General features: G+C 41.4%; 1 protein-coding gene across 2 annotated transcripts in view; it reads right to left on the bottom strand.

The window, feature by feature from the left end:
* reln (reelin) overlaps window positions 1-18,728 on the bottom strand; it is a 97,747-nt gene that overhangs the window by 39,492 nt on the left and 39,527 nt on the right. For both annotated transcript variants that reach the window (XM_034880319.1, XM_034880320.1), the window contains exons 3-4: window positions 17,156-17,294; window positions 6,513-6,583 (exon numbers count right to left, since the gene is read on the bottom strand). In XM_034880319.1, the coding sequence (XP_034736210.1) occupies window positions 6,513-6,583; window positions 17,156-17,294 (210 nt within the window). The remainder of the gene's footprint in view (window positions 1-6,512; window positions 6,584-17,155; window positions 17,295-18,728) is intronic.

Genomic DNA, 18,728 nt, shown 5'->3' with positions numbered 1-18,728 from the left:
TGTGCTGTAATCTGTGGCCACTGCCTAACCAACACACTCAACCATCAATCTATCCTAGGGGATACACAGCTCTGAGAGGAGGAGGGAGGTGAATGGACGGAGGCAATGAGTGTTAAGACCTAATTAATCAAACATTGGTTGAAAAACACACTTGCTCCAACTTAATCATATGGGCTTTTTGAAAAAATATGTTGTGAATACAAGTATAGAAACATAAAAGTGTGTGTGTGACCTTTGGGCTAGAAAAGATGGAGGAGCTAGTACATTATGCGGTTTAAAACTTAATAAATCAATTAGTTTTTTGATTTGTTTGGTGGAAACTTTGTTTAATTAGCTGGTGCACACAGAATTGATGGATTAATGGATGTCATTTACTAAACTCAGACTTGCAACAAAAAACAAGTGCACCAGGTGATAATCACACTCGAGAACTTCCCTGTTGTATATTGAGATACAGCCACTGAGAACATGAAGTAAAACGCATCTTTGTTTATGTTGTTAGAGAATTTGAGTTTAACCTTGTTTCGTGATCAGTCATAGTTGAGTAGCACATTGGCTTAACCTCACAAGTCACCCTTCAATCCCTTTGAGCTTTCTTACTCCATAGCTCTGCTAGTTTTTTTAAGACAGCCTTCCTCCAGACAGCGTAGAGAAGGATAATCTGCCACAGTATTCTCCATCCAGGATGAGTCTGCCCACCTGATAAAATGAACTTAGATAACACAGTGAAGACTCATTCCAAAGTTCTGATTCACATTACTTAAGACTTTCTTTCAAACCTTACAACAGTTCAGTAATTTCCTCTGAGAGAGGGGCTTACATTTGAGAAAGCCCACCTAAAACCCCTCATAAACAACATAACTTTAATCAAGAGAGGATGGATTATCAAAAAGAGGTTTTTTACTATCGTAAAGGCTCTGCCAATGTCTTTACTTGGAACTCCAGCCTAACTTTTGTTAGCTGGCCCAATTTCTTTCCATTTGATCCAAATGGTTTGCAATTATGAAATGGATTAACTATTCACAGAGTGCTGGTAAAAGTTGCATGCTGACTGCAAATGTTGGAGTCTTAGTGGCCTGTGTGACAGAGTTGGGCGGTTCAGTGCTGCGTCTGTTGCTGCCGCTCTGGTGGGCCCTGATGCTCAGCTCTGTGGCTAGAGCTCGGGCTTGACGATGAAGCCCATTAAACCGAGATCAAAGGGCCTTCTTCCTTCCACTACTTCTCTCCCCCTTCCTCCACCTCTAATCCTCTAAAGTTTGCTGATTCAAAACATGTTTAGAGGAGCAATCAATCCCAGCATGTGCCACTCTGTCATGTTTCCCGTACCTTATTATTCCTATTAAACTATAATAAAAATGAAATATTTAATAGTTGTGAGCTCAGTTTACATGAGAATGTGTTCATCTAACGTACTCTACCTAAGAAGAGCATTTACTGAAACCCGATTCCTGGTAATCCACCCTTTCAAACTGACAAAGTAATAAATGCTTGGTTGGTATTCTGCTCTCTACAGTCTCTCTATAACAAACCCTTCTAAATCATTCTCAGGCTTTCTAGTGAGGCCATTTGGCTGGAGAAGGTCCAAAAGATTTTTTTTGGGGTGGATAATCCCTTCAAGCTTCCAGAAAGGCCTTATTTACAGTTTTCTTTCTCCATGCTTCATCACGTTCTCCTGCTGTCTCTCTCACTTCCCTTCTATCACAATCTCCCCCTCCTGCCCACCCCTCCATCCGCACCCATACTGTCTCTCTCTGCCTAAACCTCTGCGCATCGGGAGCAAACAGTGGCACTCATTTCACTAGGATTAATCTCCTCTCACTTTCTTAAAGACTTCAATTACTGCCTCCTCTATTTGCAGCTCATCTCTGTTAATGCCTGTATCTCCCTGGCTAGGGCTTATACTCACAAGCATGCAGAGGAACGCTCGCACGCTTGCACACACACACACACACACACACACGCACACACATACACACACACACACACAGACAAAAAGGCAGAAAGGCACACGTACACACAGGTTTTCCCCCCAAGCCTCTCCACCGCTATTTCCCTGCTGTGCAAATGCACACATACACACACATTTTAATAGGAGCAACAAAAAGGAGGAGAATCTCAATAAACTATACCAGGACTAAAATCGGACTGGTGCTGATGAGCAGGGTTGGTGTGATACAAGGAGGGACTAAAAGAGCATAAGCTTTGGCAGACTCAGACATCTTTGCACAAAGAGCGCAGGGCACAAGTCATGTTAAATCTTCTCCCCCTCTTCTCTCCATGTTCCAGCTCTAATCTCCTCTCTCTCCTCTTTTTCTCCCCACCCTGTAAACTGCACTGACTCTTCCAATCTCCCTTGTTCCTCTCTCGTTTGCTCTTTTTCCCTTCGTCTGACTCACATCCTTGACAACGTGAACTGCGTTTGAAGTCAAGTTGCTCCCGTCCGCAACTGCCGGTTGCAATTACTGACTCGCCAGGATGCAGGATGCTGTTGTTTTTCATTTTACAATGACTAGAAAGAAACGGTACTCCAAGGTCAGATTGCAGACACTTCACTCCACTCAGCGAAAAGCAGAGCCTTTGTGTGAGCTTCAATTGGCATCATTACAATTATATATTTAATTGTAGGTGAGTGGAGAGGAGACTGGCAAAGAAGAAAAACTACTATTTTCCAATCTCTATGTTATCTCTTCTAGCTGTGTTCTTAAGTAAAGGTGGAATCCAAAGTAAAGAAAAGACCTACTGTATGTTTCTTCTCAAAAAGTGAGAATTAGGGATTCTAACCTTTTGGCTTCTTGTATTTATCTCTTGGTTATGGATTAGAGATGAGGGGAAAACAACACATATTCTTCCAAATATCATCACCCCTTGATTGCAAAATGTCAGTAATTAAGGTCATTCCAACAAAAGTTACACAAAACAGATAAAAAAGTAAAAAATGTTGACTGCGGAAGAACAAAATAAGACTGGGAAGAGAGTTTGGAGAAAAAGTGGAAAGAGACCGTCACTAGTAAAAGAGGAAGAGATATAGACTAGATAGTGAAGTCTCAAGGTTTCTTGCTGGTGAGGGATGAGGCATGGCAGTCGAGCCGGTGTTCAGCCAGACGAGCAGCCTGGCTGGCAGACTGGGTGGGCGGCGAGGAGGTCGAAGAGTTGAGGCCACCGTCCCTCCTCTGTCGCACTGTGATCAGCATCCCTCAGGGAGCAGTGGCCTCTTTGAGTTATATGTCTCTTTAATAATCCATCTGGGGTGCAGTGCACTCGGCCAGGTCCATAAAGACCTGATTTATTCCCTCGCTGGAAATGAGAGGACCCGGCGATGCTGGGCAGGAAGCAGGGGCTGCTCGCCCTGCTGTCAGGAGATAGAGCTGATGGACGGCCTGCAGCGACATTGAACACCCACAACTACTCCACCCTCGAGCACAGAGCAACCTTTCCTGGCCAACCACTACCTTTCCTCATTCTCCGCCTTGGCTCCTCTCATATGGGCTTAAAAAGTCTTTTTTGGCCGCTCAGTAGGAGCAGAAATGTACTTCTGGTTTATCCTCCTGCCTGTCTGTTCGTATGCTTGCAGTCATTTAAAACTGTGGCGGTAATTTGCATTTTTCTGCATCATGCTTTGAAGCATCTCTGAGAGCTTGTCCAAACTATTGGAAAATGTGCTAATTGGTGCCACGGACTACTCTGTTGTGTACTGTATTTTATTTGGTTGCAGCAGTATTTGTCAGACTCCCATTAGTTTTGTCTCCTCTATCCACAAGTAAGAAGAAAATATGAGTATTTTTCTGTGCTGGTTGTTGAAGAAAGTAATGGGTTGTTGATCAAAGCAAACTGGGAGGGACGTTGGAGAGATGAATTGAACGCTGAATAAGGGAATGGGGTGAAGAAGGGTGCTGGTACAGCAGAAAGGAGCTGCGAGAGCACAGGGGGGAGCATTGTGTCAGGGACCAGGCATCCCCCAACAATGCTAGATAGAAAATTTCACAGACATTACACACACACACACACACACACACAAACTCACATCCAGCCTTTGCTTATGTGTTAGCCGTCTTTTAGGGGCACCAGTGTGGAAACATTAAAACAAACACCTGTCTCAGTGATCTTGCACGGAGGCTTTCTGTTACTGAGAAGCAAAGTGCTGAATGTTAGATGCACCACAGCGAGTTAAAGGCTTTTACCTCTCCTCTTCTTTCTTTATCCTTAACTCTCTTATTTACATTATAATTTATATATCTCTCTCTTTATCACGCTAAGCTCAGATTCACACTCTAGTGTTACCTACTTTTTCTATCTCCCTGGCTAATCTGTCCATTTGTTCCTTCACCCTGGCTGATCACTGTGATTGTCTTCTAATTTGAGCAGCTCGCCCCGTTTTTCTCCCTCCATCCCTTCCTTTTGCTTAACCTTCTTCCCTCCCTCACCTCCATGGATCATAACCCTGCTTTAGATAGCTTTCATTTCTCCGGCTCTTCAAAGCTTGAGTCTTAAGCATTTGAACTTCTGAAGTGGCTTGAGCTGGCCTCGTATCTTTTATTCCACTTTGAATGCTAATGCCTAGATTTGAAGTAACTTCGCTCAAAGCAGCGTGCACTCTCTTTGCCGCTCTGCGGACGAATTTGGGACAGTAGCCTATTTGATCCCATCGAAAGGGAAAAGTCTTCAGGCCTCTGCCTCACCTGCTGGCAAGTATGACTTTGCTGAGGGAACTAAGACAATAGACATGATTTATGTACTGTACAGTTTTTCACCTTAACAGTTTCTTCTGATTTCACACAATTAAACATTTATATACACAATTACACACGTGTATGCACATTTATAAAAGTTTGGTTTCTCCCACGTACACAATTACTTAATGTCACTAATAGTACTTACTGTCAAAGTATTTTCTGGAACCCTGCACATTCCAGTTTCACAATTGTTGTAATCTGTACAGCTCTTTTCAAGCTGCAGGTTTTGGTTTGGAAAGAAGAAGAGGAACTGACTACGGGGAGTTGGATCAGTGGAGCACTTGTCTCTGTTCGGACAATTCACTAGAGACCCGAAATTGTCGGACCCAATTCTGTTTCCTCCTTTCTCTTATCTCTCCTTCATCTCCTTTCACCTTCTGTTGCCCACAGCATGTTCATTTCTCATTTGTTATTCAGATATACTGGAGACGTTCAGAAACACAAAGAGCATTGTGTTATTGGTCGTCAAAGGAATTAGCCTACAACAAGGTCGGTCCGCTCGCACCTACTCTTTTCCCCACCTTTCTTTTGTTAATGATATTCAATCATACTAATACTATTACTATAATCTCTTCATCCCTCCATCTTTGTCCTTTATCCTCCCATCTGTCCTTTACCAATTAGATAGAAACTGTCATTACTGATAATTTAGCTCTATATGCAACAGCTTTTCGCTCCCATGTATCCCTCCCACCTGTCCTGCCTGTACATTGTCTCTGCAAATTGTACATTGACTCACTAATCTCTGTTTGTCCCCATTCATAATGTGTCCTCGCCAAGGCCTTGTAATGTCTAAATCTCTGCTTTCCAGATTGTCTGCTGTGAGTAGTTGTGCGTAAGTGTTATACTGCAGGGCCTTGGCATTAAACAACTAAGTGACTGTTGTTGGCTGCAGATATTTCATTTGCAGAGGGAGAAGACTGGGGCAGTGTGTCAGTGGTTGTAAGAGGATGAGCTCTCAGGCAAGGACAAGAGCCTTGTCGCTCTCGCTCTGTCACTTTTCCAGGCCTGACTGAGGGCTCTGTGCCCCATCTTTTCCAAGTGGCATTGAGCCATAAAGTTGAGCACTCTCCTCCTGGCATGTGCTGCAATCATTGGTAGTGTCTCCTACGAGCTGCTGAGGGACACACTTGCAATGAAGAGTCCTAAGAGACTCGCCATTGAGGTTATTCTTCTAATAAAGACTAAGTATATCTTAAAGCTTAAATGTTGTTGTTTTACCCTTGTAACAGAAAACAGGAAAAGACACCAGCAGCAGTTAGTGTACCACCTTAAGCATTAAAGTCAAATTTGATCTACAAGGAGGAGTTCTTGAGTGAGGAGAAGGCTTCTTTCCTGTAAACAAGCAATTATACACACTCAGCATGCGGAGTGGGACTGCACTGTCTGTCTATAGCTACTTTAGGCTGTCACAGAAAGTGGATGTAAGAAGTGTCGGCCATAAAGCGTAAATCTCCGGCAGAGAGAGTTTAGCATAAGCTGAAATTAAGCTGGCAATATAGGACATCCAAATATCTCTGGCTCTGGCTGCATCATTAGGCAGAAAGAGAGCCAGGAAGTTTGGCATTGCCACTATCAAGAAGAGGCAGCATATTAACCATAATGTGTCATCCATATTCTGAAAACCTGTACATATGATGGGCAGTAATGGGAAGTGATAGGGGGGTATGTAGTATGTCGGTGCAGATGTTTGCTTACAACATATGTCTATTCGCATATGAATATCTGCCTGCATGTGCAGGGAAGAGGGGTATATGGGAGTGTCGTCCTGCTGCTACTCACCTCCTTGCTCACAGAGCTGTTGGGCCAGAGCATCCTTGAAAATGATCTGCCCTCGATGTGTTGCTGTGGCTCTAAGAGACAGAAGTGAGAGAAAGAGAAAAAGTAAAAAGTACATTAACACAAACAGTACTTAGAAAAAAAAGTTAACTGGTCTGTCCTTATTAAATGAAGATGAATCCAGCACAGATGGCATTTCCATTTCCCACTAAAGCAAAATGTGTTCAAGCATCCTCCATAAAAGAGGACATTTTCTGAAGTTCATAATGATGTGACTTTGAGGTAAAAACAAGAAAGAACAAGCTTCTCTAAATTTAGATTTATACATGTGGAATAGGAATATATTTACATGTAGATGACAGAAAAGTTAAAAAAGAGCAACAGTGAGGCAAATTAGGCAAACTACACACACACTGCCTTTATTACTCTCATCTCACTGTGCGAGTCCGTAACTGGTAGGCAAAGTTAAAGGTCTTGTTATGACGACTGTATAGAGGATAATTTTGATTTTATTATCCAAGTATTGACAGGGATATTTCCTCAAAAATGTTTTTGTGCTCATATAATAGTGTAAGTTATCAAATATTTGTCAGTATCCTCACATCCTTGCACTCTTTACACTCCAGTGTAAATGTAACTGTATGTTGTGTGCTAAATGTATGGAATGTAATATGAATTTCCCTCTGGCAGCCATGAAATGCATTATTTATTTGAAAATGGAGAGATCTTTAAAAAAATCTAAGATGGTCAACACTTAAGCATGCTGTACTCTAGCCGTGTAGAAAATGATCTGCTCTCATTTTCAATAGCAGAATTATATTGGTAAAGATGCAAACTAACAAAGCTGCTCTAGAGTACAGAACTGTCATCTCTTCCAAAACTAATAACTACTACCACTATTTCTACTACTACTAATAATAATAAGAACAATAATGTAGCTGTTGTTATAATGTCTATGAAACAGCAGTTCATAATAATAATAATAATCATAATATTAATAATAATAATAATAATAACAGAGTAATGTGTGAAAAGCAGGAAAATCAAATCCCATAACTGGGACACAGTGAGGGATTGAGGTGGAAAAGTATGGAATAAGATGCAATTTTCAAAGAGTCCTGAAATGAGTAATTGGAAAAAAATAAATTATAAAATTTTACAGCCCCAGAGCCAGTGACAGTAGCAAAATGGGATGTGTAGCGTACCCATGAAGGAAAGCTCTGTGCAAAAGAAGACAACACTACATTGTTAGATCTCTAGTAAAACCTGTATTGCACCACTCCGACAGTATAACCTACATTTTCCCATGTAATACACAGAAAAAAACAATTGAAGTGAGACGAGGTCAAAAACATAAAGAAGATAAATATCACAGCCATGGCGTGCTTCCTCATTGACTGCTTGCAGTATTGTCCATCAAGGAGAGGAGAGCAGAGTCTTGTCTCATCCGTCTGGCATTCAGAATATCCTAATGTTGTATTTTGGCTTTGCAATTAATTATGAACATCATTTATGGCTTGTTAATCTGAGCAACCTGACACTTAAAGACACACTGACAAAAAACTATGTTTGAAACCCACATACAGTGAGAAAGTCCCTTCAAGGAGCACTTGTTGAAATAAAAGACCCTTTTTTCTTGGTCTCTGCCATGTAAAGACACACTGTTTTCTCAGTGTTCAGTATATTCCCAGGATCCAGACGCATCACATATTTCCTATTATCTAACCAATAAAGTACAGCTCTGAGTAACATCACTGTGATTTTAAATTCACTGTACGTCAAACACTATGGAAGCAATCCAGACAGTTTGTGTGTGTTAGTTTGTGTGTGTGTGTGCACGCGTGTTTCACACCCGGTCATGTATTGCATGTTGCAACTCAGAATAAGTTGACAAGAAGAGGATTAAAAATAACCAAAACTTAAGGGGGGAGCCCAATATAGTGACAGAGTCAGTGAGCCCCACATCCATTTTGCAGACTTTCTTCTTGTCCTGCTTCATTCCTCTTTCCTTCTCTACAGTCCCATGTTGATTTTGCCTCGCACCTCCCAACTCGACCCTACTATGCAGACTCAGGTTTTTATGGGTGCCAAGGCATTTACACGTTCATCTCAGCTCATGAATAATGAATAGGCCCCTCATCAATTAGTAAAGAGCCCATGTGCCTTCGCAGAGCTGGGGAAAAAAAACTACTTAATTACACTCATATTTCAGAATTGGTTGAAAACTAATTTGAGTTTGTATTTATGAATAAAAGATGGAACGTACCGAACAGCGGGTGGTGATGTAGGAACAAGACCCTTAAATATTTACTAAACACAGTCTCAGCTCAAGTTCACTAAACAGACTCTGTTAAGTGCCAGGAGACATAGGGCTCTATCAAAGAGCACATTTTACCTAACACACATCTTTTACACACACACACACACACACACACACACACACACACACACACACACACACACACACACAAATTCTGTGATAGTAATCCTTACCAAGACAGGTAGAAAAAAAGGGTCTACAAGTACTGTAAGTAGAGTAAGCCATACATTGATGCAAATACTTCAAAGTACAAGTCCATTTAGTTCCAAAAGTATCAACAACAAAATGTACTTAAAGTATTGAACTTAAAAGTACGTATTATGCAGCAGAATGCCCCCTATCCAAGTTTTATTAAAGTTTTTTGCCGATTGCTTAGACACTGAAATTAAAAGTGTTTTTTTTTATTTTTTTTGCAAAACACTAAACACTGTAATTGCTGTCTGATAAATTAAGTGGAGTAAAAACAGTATTCAAGTAAAATAAAAATTCCCCAAAATTGTACATAAGTACTGTACTTCAGTGAATGTACTTAGTCACATTAGACCACTACAATGTGAAAGCTGTGTTGTATTTTTGAAGGAAGCATCTTTAAAAATTCCAGAAGCCCTTTTCTGTTTCTAATGACGTTTTTTTCCCCTCTAATAAAGAAAAGCATCTATTAAACAGTGACTAAATGGATAAATTCAGTTGGACGAAGTGCTTTTCCTTTGAAAGTGTGAGTATGTTTGAGTGGACTATGTGTGACTTGATAACGGGTATGTCATTAAAACATTAGCCAGGAGAGGGCATTTAGTCTTAACTGGAGAGTGTGTGATCAGCACAGCGCAACGCCAGCGTATGTCATTCTTTCACACTCCAGTGGCTCCTCAGTTGGTCTCTTGTTACCATCTTCACTCTGGGAGACACACACACACACACGCACACACACACACACACACACACACAAAGAACAGCACTGATACACACAAACCATTCATTGAACATCTAAATGTTAATTTGACTTTCTTTGGGGGGAAAAAGCAATTAAGGGCCTAAACGTGTTGGTGTTTTTTTATGGTTTTCTCCTCTCTCCCCTACTCTGATTCAAACGAGGGATCATTCATCTTGTGAAAATAAGTACCATCCTCTACCCTCTCATTAGTCTAGAGGAGCAAATCTGAGAGATAGGAAAGAGAGAGTGATTGAGGAAGATGAAGAAAAAGAGGAGGATTGAGTGAGAGATTTGGAAAAATGGAAGGGGAAGGGAGAGTAGGGGGGTTGGGATTTGGTCAGTGGAAATGGAGATGGGGGTTAGATGGGCTTGTCTTTCAAAGTCCACAATCTGCTGTCAAATAGCGAGGTATGCAAAAATGGCAAAGATCCAGTCCACACACATATGCACGCGCACGCACATACACTCCAAGCCACAAGTGAGCTTTAACATGAATACAGATGGACAGGCTGTCACTCAAAGAGCTCCCACAAGGGCCCGGAGTGGGTAATTACCAAGCATGTCTTCCATGTTAGATTACATGTTGCTGTCGGCCATAAGTATCCCTCGGGAGCCAGTTTGACAGCTCCCTGCAAACCACACACACACACACACACACACACACACACACACACACACACACACACACACACACACACACACACACACACACACAGCGGGAAACACTGACGACTGATATACCTTAAAGCCATATACATGCAGTTAATTATAGTGACCGCTATCTTAAAGGTCCTATAGCATGACAATTTCCCTTTATGAAGTTTTTAACATGAATATGTGTTCCCCCAGTCTGCCTTTGGTCCCCCAGTGGCTGCTGCTCTGCCTTTGAGAAAATGAAAGTTCAGGTGGGCCGATCTGGAATATGTTGTAATTCTTCACCAAGGCTGAATTTTGGGATAGAGACTTTAGATATGGTATTAGGGGACCACTAAGGTCTATATAAAAGCATCTAAAGAGCACCATGTCAAGGGACTTAAATAACATAAGACATAGAGATAGACATAAATATGTACTAAATACTGACTCCACCAAGAAACTTTTGTAACAGTTTTTACATCAGACCAGTGTTAACAATGACTTTCTCACTCCACACTAACTATTACATCTGAGGGTGGAGAACACACACGTTGCCCAGCTCTTTTTCACTCATTAGACGACTCTCCCATCCTTTTCTCCTCAAATCCCAATTAAAAGCTAATTTTCTCTCCCGGCTCACTAGACTCATGATACTAATCATGATTAATATGAGGAGTTTCAGTGGGGTACAGTTCCAGTCGCCATCAGTGATTTGGTGCATTTGGACCTAGCCCTTAAAATAATACACCCTAATTGGTTGATTTATCTTCTACTTTGAGGACCAGCTGTGGTTATGGCACAGCAATCAGGAACAACGGGTAAAAGAATGGAGAGCCAGAAAGATGGAGAAGGGAAGACAGGACAATGAGATAGGCAGACTAAGAGGGAAAACAAGCACCCGATGCTGGAGTGGAGTTATCTGTAGAGAAGCACTAAAAGAGCTATGATGAAATGTAAACTGGGGTTTCTTAATTGCAACCCAGCCTTTATATTTTCATAGCGATCAGGTCTTGAGAAGGTGTGACTGGCTTTGTGGAATCACATTAGTCTATCCCCCCACTACCCCTCCCTTTGCCCCTAAATTAATTAATTGAAAAAGGCTCTTGGAGAACATGCAAATTTAATGACGCTCCACAGAGAAGGGATTTGGGAGTTGTTTGGCAAATGACCTGCTTGTTAGCACAGGGTTATATAGACTTACGGCTCCAAATACAGCCGGAAGAAGCGCATTCACTGCTCAGTGTACAACCAGGACAAGAGCAAATTAGCTTGACTACTGTTAGTGAGTAATAATTAGGTAGATTTAGAAAACAACAGCAGTAATGAGTAAATATATGAGTAAAAAAAATAAATATTTTCTGTCGTTTATTAAGGATATTTGAGAAAAATCCGCCTTTTAAAAACCTTTGCCTCCTTTTCTTACTTTCTCAGTTAGGGTCAGACCTACCGTGTTGACACAGTCAACAAAAGAGACATGAATCCCCCGCAACAAGTCATGTCTGTAATTTATCTTGTCAGTCACATTATAGCGCATTTGCGGTAAAAGACAGCGCAGAATGTGAACCAATCATTTCTTCAAAAATACATCTGGAGCTGACCCTCTGTCCCTTGAGCATGGTTCATTTTGCTGCATATATAATCAAGCGCTTTTCTTTTTTTTTTCAATCTCCATGCTCCATTTCATCTAGAATTGATAAGGAGGTCAAAGCCGCAGCAGGTGGTATGGTGGCCTCCTGATAAGAGTGTGTGATGTTGGTGCAGCACAGATGGGATGTGGACAATTTGTTGCGGTATTGATCAGCACTGATGTGTGATATGTGTATACATGTGTGTACACGTGTGTCTCTGTGTACACGGATGTATGTATATAATTACAGGGGTCATGGACCATCCCTTGGGAAATAAGACAATATCATGGATGCCGAGACCTCTAGGGTAACCAGCGACCTCTAGGGTAACCTGCGACCTCTAGGGTAACCAGCGTCAGGAGTCCGGGATTGTATGCTGTTGAGGAGCGCAGGAATGGAATTGCCTCATAAAGTTTGATTTACTATGAAATTCTTAAAAACTGACATGTTTTAAAAGTTAAAAACATGAATATGAGAGATATAAGAGTTGCTGTCTTAAAGGTGAGTGTGTGATATATGAATATTGGAATTATATGGATGGACTGTGTCAGATTTGCAGCTCTGGTCGGTTTGTGGAGAAAAAAAGTGGATCGGATTTATGTGCTCTGTCATGCTTCACATTTCTTCCCCATATTTCTATATATCTACAATGCCAAAATGTGATTACTTTGAAACAATCATTCATGTTCCCTGGCCCAATGGCTCCAGTGAATCTGTCACACAGCCCCAGGCTACTATGGAGCTTTACTGATAAGGGGAGCTCATTAACCAGTGATTTTATGTTAAAACAGACTAAAAGATTTACTTGGATAATAGGAAATCAATGGAAAAGACTTATACCCGGATAAATTAGGTGCTGGGTGAGATAGGTCATCTATCAGCCTGATGTCTGAACTCTGACCTTTGACTTCTGATTAATACAACAAGCTGTCTATCATCCTGCCTGTCAGAGTCACCAGACTGGATAAGCTTGAGGACACAATGTCATAAAATAGAAAGGACAATTTCACTTTATTTATAATTTAATTTTTCCCCAAAAGTCGTGAGATTATAAAAATGTACTGTTTTTAGGGCCCTGACTCGGGCCCTCGTTTTAAGCGCGAATGACGGCTGCCCGCTGCAGCCATCATTGGCCACATTGGTCATACCAGGCGGTGTTAACAACATGCAGCAGTGGACTGCAGTCAACCACATACTATGCAATACCGTTCTGCACGAAACAAAAACTTAATGCTCCCATCGACCTGCCTACTTTGAACAGATGACAGTATCCACAACACAACAGCCGGCATAATTACAGCAAAGTAACCATTCCTTTTCAATTACAGCTAACAGGACAAGAGAGTGTTTGAGCGCCCACTTGCCCTTCCTCACTCTATTTCTTTTTCTCCTCCTATTTGCTCCTACAAGTGGCAGTCTTGGACTTAACAGAGGAACGTCTGGTAGCAGAGATTCAGAAAAAGGACAAATAGTAGTAGCAGTAGTAGTAAATAAGTCTTTGTAAACAAATGCATGTGTACACACATATGACCACACACAAACACGGCATGCAATGCCATAAAGGACCATTAGATACGTTCTCTTAGGGGATATACTTGGGGGGGGGGGCTCTAATGCAGCAATTACAGCAATCTCCAACCAAGCAACTGTCCCACAGGGAGACAATACTACAGCTTAAAAACACATCTCTCACACACACACACCCACACACACACACACACACACACACACACACACACACACACACACACACACACACACACACACACACACACACACACACACACACACACACACACACACACACACACACACAAACACACACACACCAACTGCCTTGAGGCTGTTAGTGAAGCAGAATAAAGGACAAGACACACCAGTGCATCTTAAGATTTGCTAGAGGAAGCTATTACACCATTCTCACCTCTGCTAAGTGCAGCAAAGCATTCAGTACATTATGTAGTAGTGTGGACTGTCATGTCAGAGCAAGAAGAATAAAAATTGGGGCACAACTGTGTTTTATGCAATTATTGAAGCATGAGTTGCATTGTGTGTGTATGAAAAGGTTTGTTCCTGGCCTTTAGCTTCAATATAATAGTTGCAAGTATACAGTACATGTAACTTCTGGGGGTGAATCATATTAGAGCTGCAACTAATGGTCACTTGTATTACCAATTGATCTATTTTTTTGTCACGTAATTAATTAATTAATTGTAAAGTTGGTAAAATGTTGGACAAAATAAATAATATTGCTTATTACAATTTCTGATCCAAAGGCATACTTATTCATATTGTTTTGTTCAGCAACAACAACCAAAAATTATTCACTTATCAGTGACATAAAAAAAAAGTTGCTGGTTGTTAGGAAAATGGAACCAGCAAATGCAGCTTGTTGGCACGTTTACTCGATAAAAGACTGAAATTCAAAACTGTTGCTGATTAATCGTCTGTTCATCAACTTGTTTGAGTTCGAATGATTTGTATTTACTTATAGATGTTTGTGTCCTCCCTGTTCCTCCATCTCCTCTCCTCTCTTTTCCTCCTCTCTTCCAAGGCCTCCCCTTCTCTTTAGGTGGCAATTTACAGCCGCCCAGAAAATGAGTTCTTCTAGATGGCCACGTCACCGCACTCTATCACACTGCCGCTAGTGATCTGTTACCAGGAACACACTCACAATAGAGCCCATAAAACTGCTCACCGGTCCCATATTAATGCAGTGGTGGAAGAGCTCTAGCCCTTTGAAGGACATAGGATGTCTGTGCCTTTAATTTAAACACTCATGGACACTGTCTGTGGAAAATAAAAATGGTCCTTGGATCAATCAAGGCAGGAATACTATGGGCAAAGGCAGGACATTGCATTATTTACATTTTGCACGGTCAAGACAAATGTCACCTCACCTCTATCACACCCATATTTTTTATTAACTTGTTTTTACTTTTAAAATGATTGAAAGATTTGCTATAAAACTGCAGTTCTTGGGGTGAATTCATTTATAAAAATAAAAAACAATATATATGAAAGAGAACAAAATTGACAGTCCTCTAATCACCTCTCAACTTCAATAGTACTTATACTGACAATTCATTGATAGGAAAAAATAAATGGCACACAAGGTGGCCCTGGCATTGGTCACAAGGGCCTTGCCTGTTGAATTTCTCCTAGCGTCATGTCACTGAACCCAGGAAGGGGGCACCTCTGGATTTGAGGATATACTGGTGGAGATGGGAGCCGTGAACTGGAACAGGGCGCAGTAAGAGTGTGTGTTTGTGTGTGTGTGTGTGTGTGTGTGTGTGTTTGTGTGTGTAAGAAGCAGCCTCTCCAGCCAGCTGGAGTGTGACTGGCTGACTTTGATAAGGTCAGCCGCAGGGGCCCCTATTGTCATACAGTCATGGCCACCTGCCAACCACACTGTCATCAGCACTGGCACACTGCTGCTCCATGGTTTACACTCACAAACAAACACACAACACATGCATGGACAATACACAAATGCTGAGGAAACACACAATCCTAAGCTGACACACGCTCAACAGTAAATGTGTTTGCTGGCAGACAAAAAAGCCAGTAAATCTGTTTGGCTCGAAGGATATTGTCTGAATGGCAGTTCCACTTCAGCAAATTCCCCAGCTGAAGCCGTTTCTGTCAGTCTGTCTGATAGTCTATCATGTCCCTCCAGTAATTCATTGAGGGATTTTTGTGAGTACTGCCAAAATGTTTAATTTAGTGGTGGTTTCAATGAGACACAATATACATAATGTGCAATTTGCAACGTCTTTCAAGTTTTAAAAGATGATGACTGGTAATAAGAAAATGGAAAAAAGAAGGGCTTATAGCTGTGGCTCAGTGTGTGAGAGTTAATCTGATGAGCAGGTGGTGGCACCTTGTACGATAGCCTTGGCCACAGTGTATGAATATGTGTGAGTGGTGAATGTACTCTGTATAAGCAGTTTGAGTAGTTGTTAAGACTAGAAAACTGCTAAATAAATACATTAGATTGTAGTTTGATTGACTAACCAAGCATTCAATTTGTATGGTGATATAATTTTTAGATTTCATATTTAAAACACACTTGGCTGCTCTTTATGTTAAGGTGTGAGAATTGAACTTATCATATGTATAGATATTATAATATCTGTAGGTGAATTTCTGAAAGATCTTTGTAATGTGGTGCTATCCTGCCGTGACTTTGCGTTGGGAAGTGTTACAGACGAAGGGAGGACCCCTTCCCTCTATGCTTCTGCAGCAACAGCTTCTAATTGCATTTTGACTGATTATCAGCATGAGGCTGTAACTCACCAGCCAAGAGAAGTAGAGGGAAAGAGAGTAAGAGGATATTTCCAACAGATCGAGATGGAGAAAATGATTAAGAGCACAACAAAACAGAAGAATGGGGAAAGAAAATGAAGAAAGGGAAAGATCAAGGCTGTTCTAAAGTTTTTAAAGCTAGATATGTTTTCACTTGTGCCAATCAAACAACAAGTAAGCTTCAGGGAAACACAGCCAGTAACGTGTACACAAACAGGCAGACAGATAGAAAGCGTCTGTACAGTGTTACTGAGCAATTGGTTACTGCCCCAGCTGCAGTGGGCTAAAAACCCAATTAAAACCCTTATAGAAGCCACTCCAATTTACTAATGATTATGTTTAATGTCACAGAAGTAAGGGTGGTGTGAACCACAGTTTTTCTACATGTGTGTCTGTACTACACCCATCCTTGGGGGATGGGTGGATCTGTTCAACCACTCACACATTTTCCAATGAGAAGAGGGCCTGAGTCTTTTATTCTCAGCAGGCTAACCCCCCCCCCCCCCACACACACACACACACACACACACACACACCTGCCACTGCAGAGGTCATTTCACTACATACACTCACCCGCTATCTCTGTCCAAAGTTTGACCTTCTCCGAGTAGATGACCTTTTAACATCTTTTCTGTGGCTCTGACAGAGAAAACACCGACCATCATGTTGGCTGATAAGCCTGACTCAGGCTTACTGGGTCAATATGAAGCCACACAACACGACACAGCTGTAAAGGTCCTAACCTGCATTAACCCAACTACTCATGTCTCTTATTCTCTTTAAGCTGTTGTCTTTTAAACACATACACTCACACATGACTTACAGGAAGTTGACACAGCCGGTGCCAGGCGGTGGGGCAATCCAGACAAAGCTGAAGCTGGTGGATGGTTGGTGGCTGACATGTGAAGCGACCACACTGCACACAAACTGGGTTCCACCAAACTGCCGGTCTGGCATCACACCTGGTGGAGGGAGGAGAAAAGGAAGAGACAGAAAAGGTAAATTGGCTGATTGAGACAGATGAAGTCTCCTGCTGGTGTAGCCTCAATTTGAAATGTTTTATGCCATTGAATAATTTAATTAGTACCAAAAATGTTCTAACGCCTACCTAAGCCTTTAAAAAAAAAGAATGACTTCCAAGTAGCGGCTGGTTTCCATGTATTTTACTACAGTATTAAAATGAACTTGTGAAGACATAAGGGGCCCTATCTTGCGCCCCGGCGCAGCACAGCGCAAAGCCTGACGCAAGTGTCTCTGCTATTTTAAGACCGTCCAGCACCCACGCCGTTTAAATAGCAAATGCACCTGCGGCCATCTTTGCGCCCACAGGCGTGCTGGTATAACAGGTAATTGTGTTCAGGTAAATTCTTGGCGTATTGCTATCTTGAGGCAGCAGGAAGTGATTGCGCCATTGACCAACAAAAACCTGGTCTAAAGTCAATAGCACAGCATTTTCACTGTGACAGGTTTATGCACAGCACGCACAAACTGTGCTTTTTGCACACACACAGGGAAGCGCAGCAACACACAAACATGCAAACGATTACAAATAAAAATATTATGGTGCAAATCCGCCATCATAATAGCAAAGCAGCAAAGGTACAAATGTGCCTGGCTTTAAAATGGTGTGGGAGATGAGATGGTGTATACGTTTTACACCCAAAACACAACTATGAATTAATTAAGACACTAAGTTCAACCCTTTTAAACTCTTTATTTGCGCCGCCAAACAAGTGGATTTAGGCACGCCCTAAACGCACCTGTGCTTCACATTGTGCGCTTAGATTGTTAAAATAGGGCCAAAAATGTGTATGTTATAGCTTAGAGTCATTTATCAGAGCACATGTCTAGTCTGCTTTTCTCTCTGTAAAAGTTCCATTATCATTGTGGGGTAAGCCCATTTATTTTTTTTAAGCCCAGTTTTTTAAGAAACTGTATGGGTTGTATTGTCTGTCAGTGGTGTGTGTTCATGTGGGTTCCTTAAATGTATCCGCACTCCACAACATTGCTGCACACTCTTAGTTACTTTCATAAAAATAAAACACACCCGAATATTGATGTTCGCAGTCACGTATCAACAACAGTATCTCAAGTAAGTGTCAGGTTGGTTTAATACAGCAATAAAATGAAAGTAACATTAAAATAAAAAATGGTATCTTGTGCAAGATGATTTACAGCAAAGTCAAACCAATCTTGCTTGGTTTGGTTGCGAGGTATGCAATTAAAATATTGCAATCATATTTGGTAAGAGAGAGTGCAAAAATGGGCAATACATTAAAACGTAATACTTACAGACAAATCAGCATAAATCTGAAACTAATGCATAAGGTGACTGGCCATTGAATTTAACCAGATACACTAAGAAAGAGCCCCAAGGACCTGCGTGATATAAGAGT

The sequence above is a fragment of the Etheostoma cragini genome, chromosome 8 (genome assembly GCF_013103735.1).
Source record: "Etheostoma cragini isolate CJK2018 chromosome 8, CSU_Ecrag_1.0, whole genome shotgun sequence".
In the NCBI taxonomy this organism is placed as follows: domain Eukaryota; kingdom Metazoa; phylum Chordata; class Actinopteri; order Perciformes; family Percidae; genus Etheostoma; species Etheostoma cragini.
The sequence above is the reverse complement of the archived record's forward strand: the minus strand, read 5'-3'. Positions and strand labels throughout refer to the sequence as shown.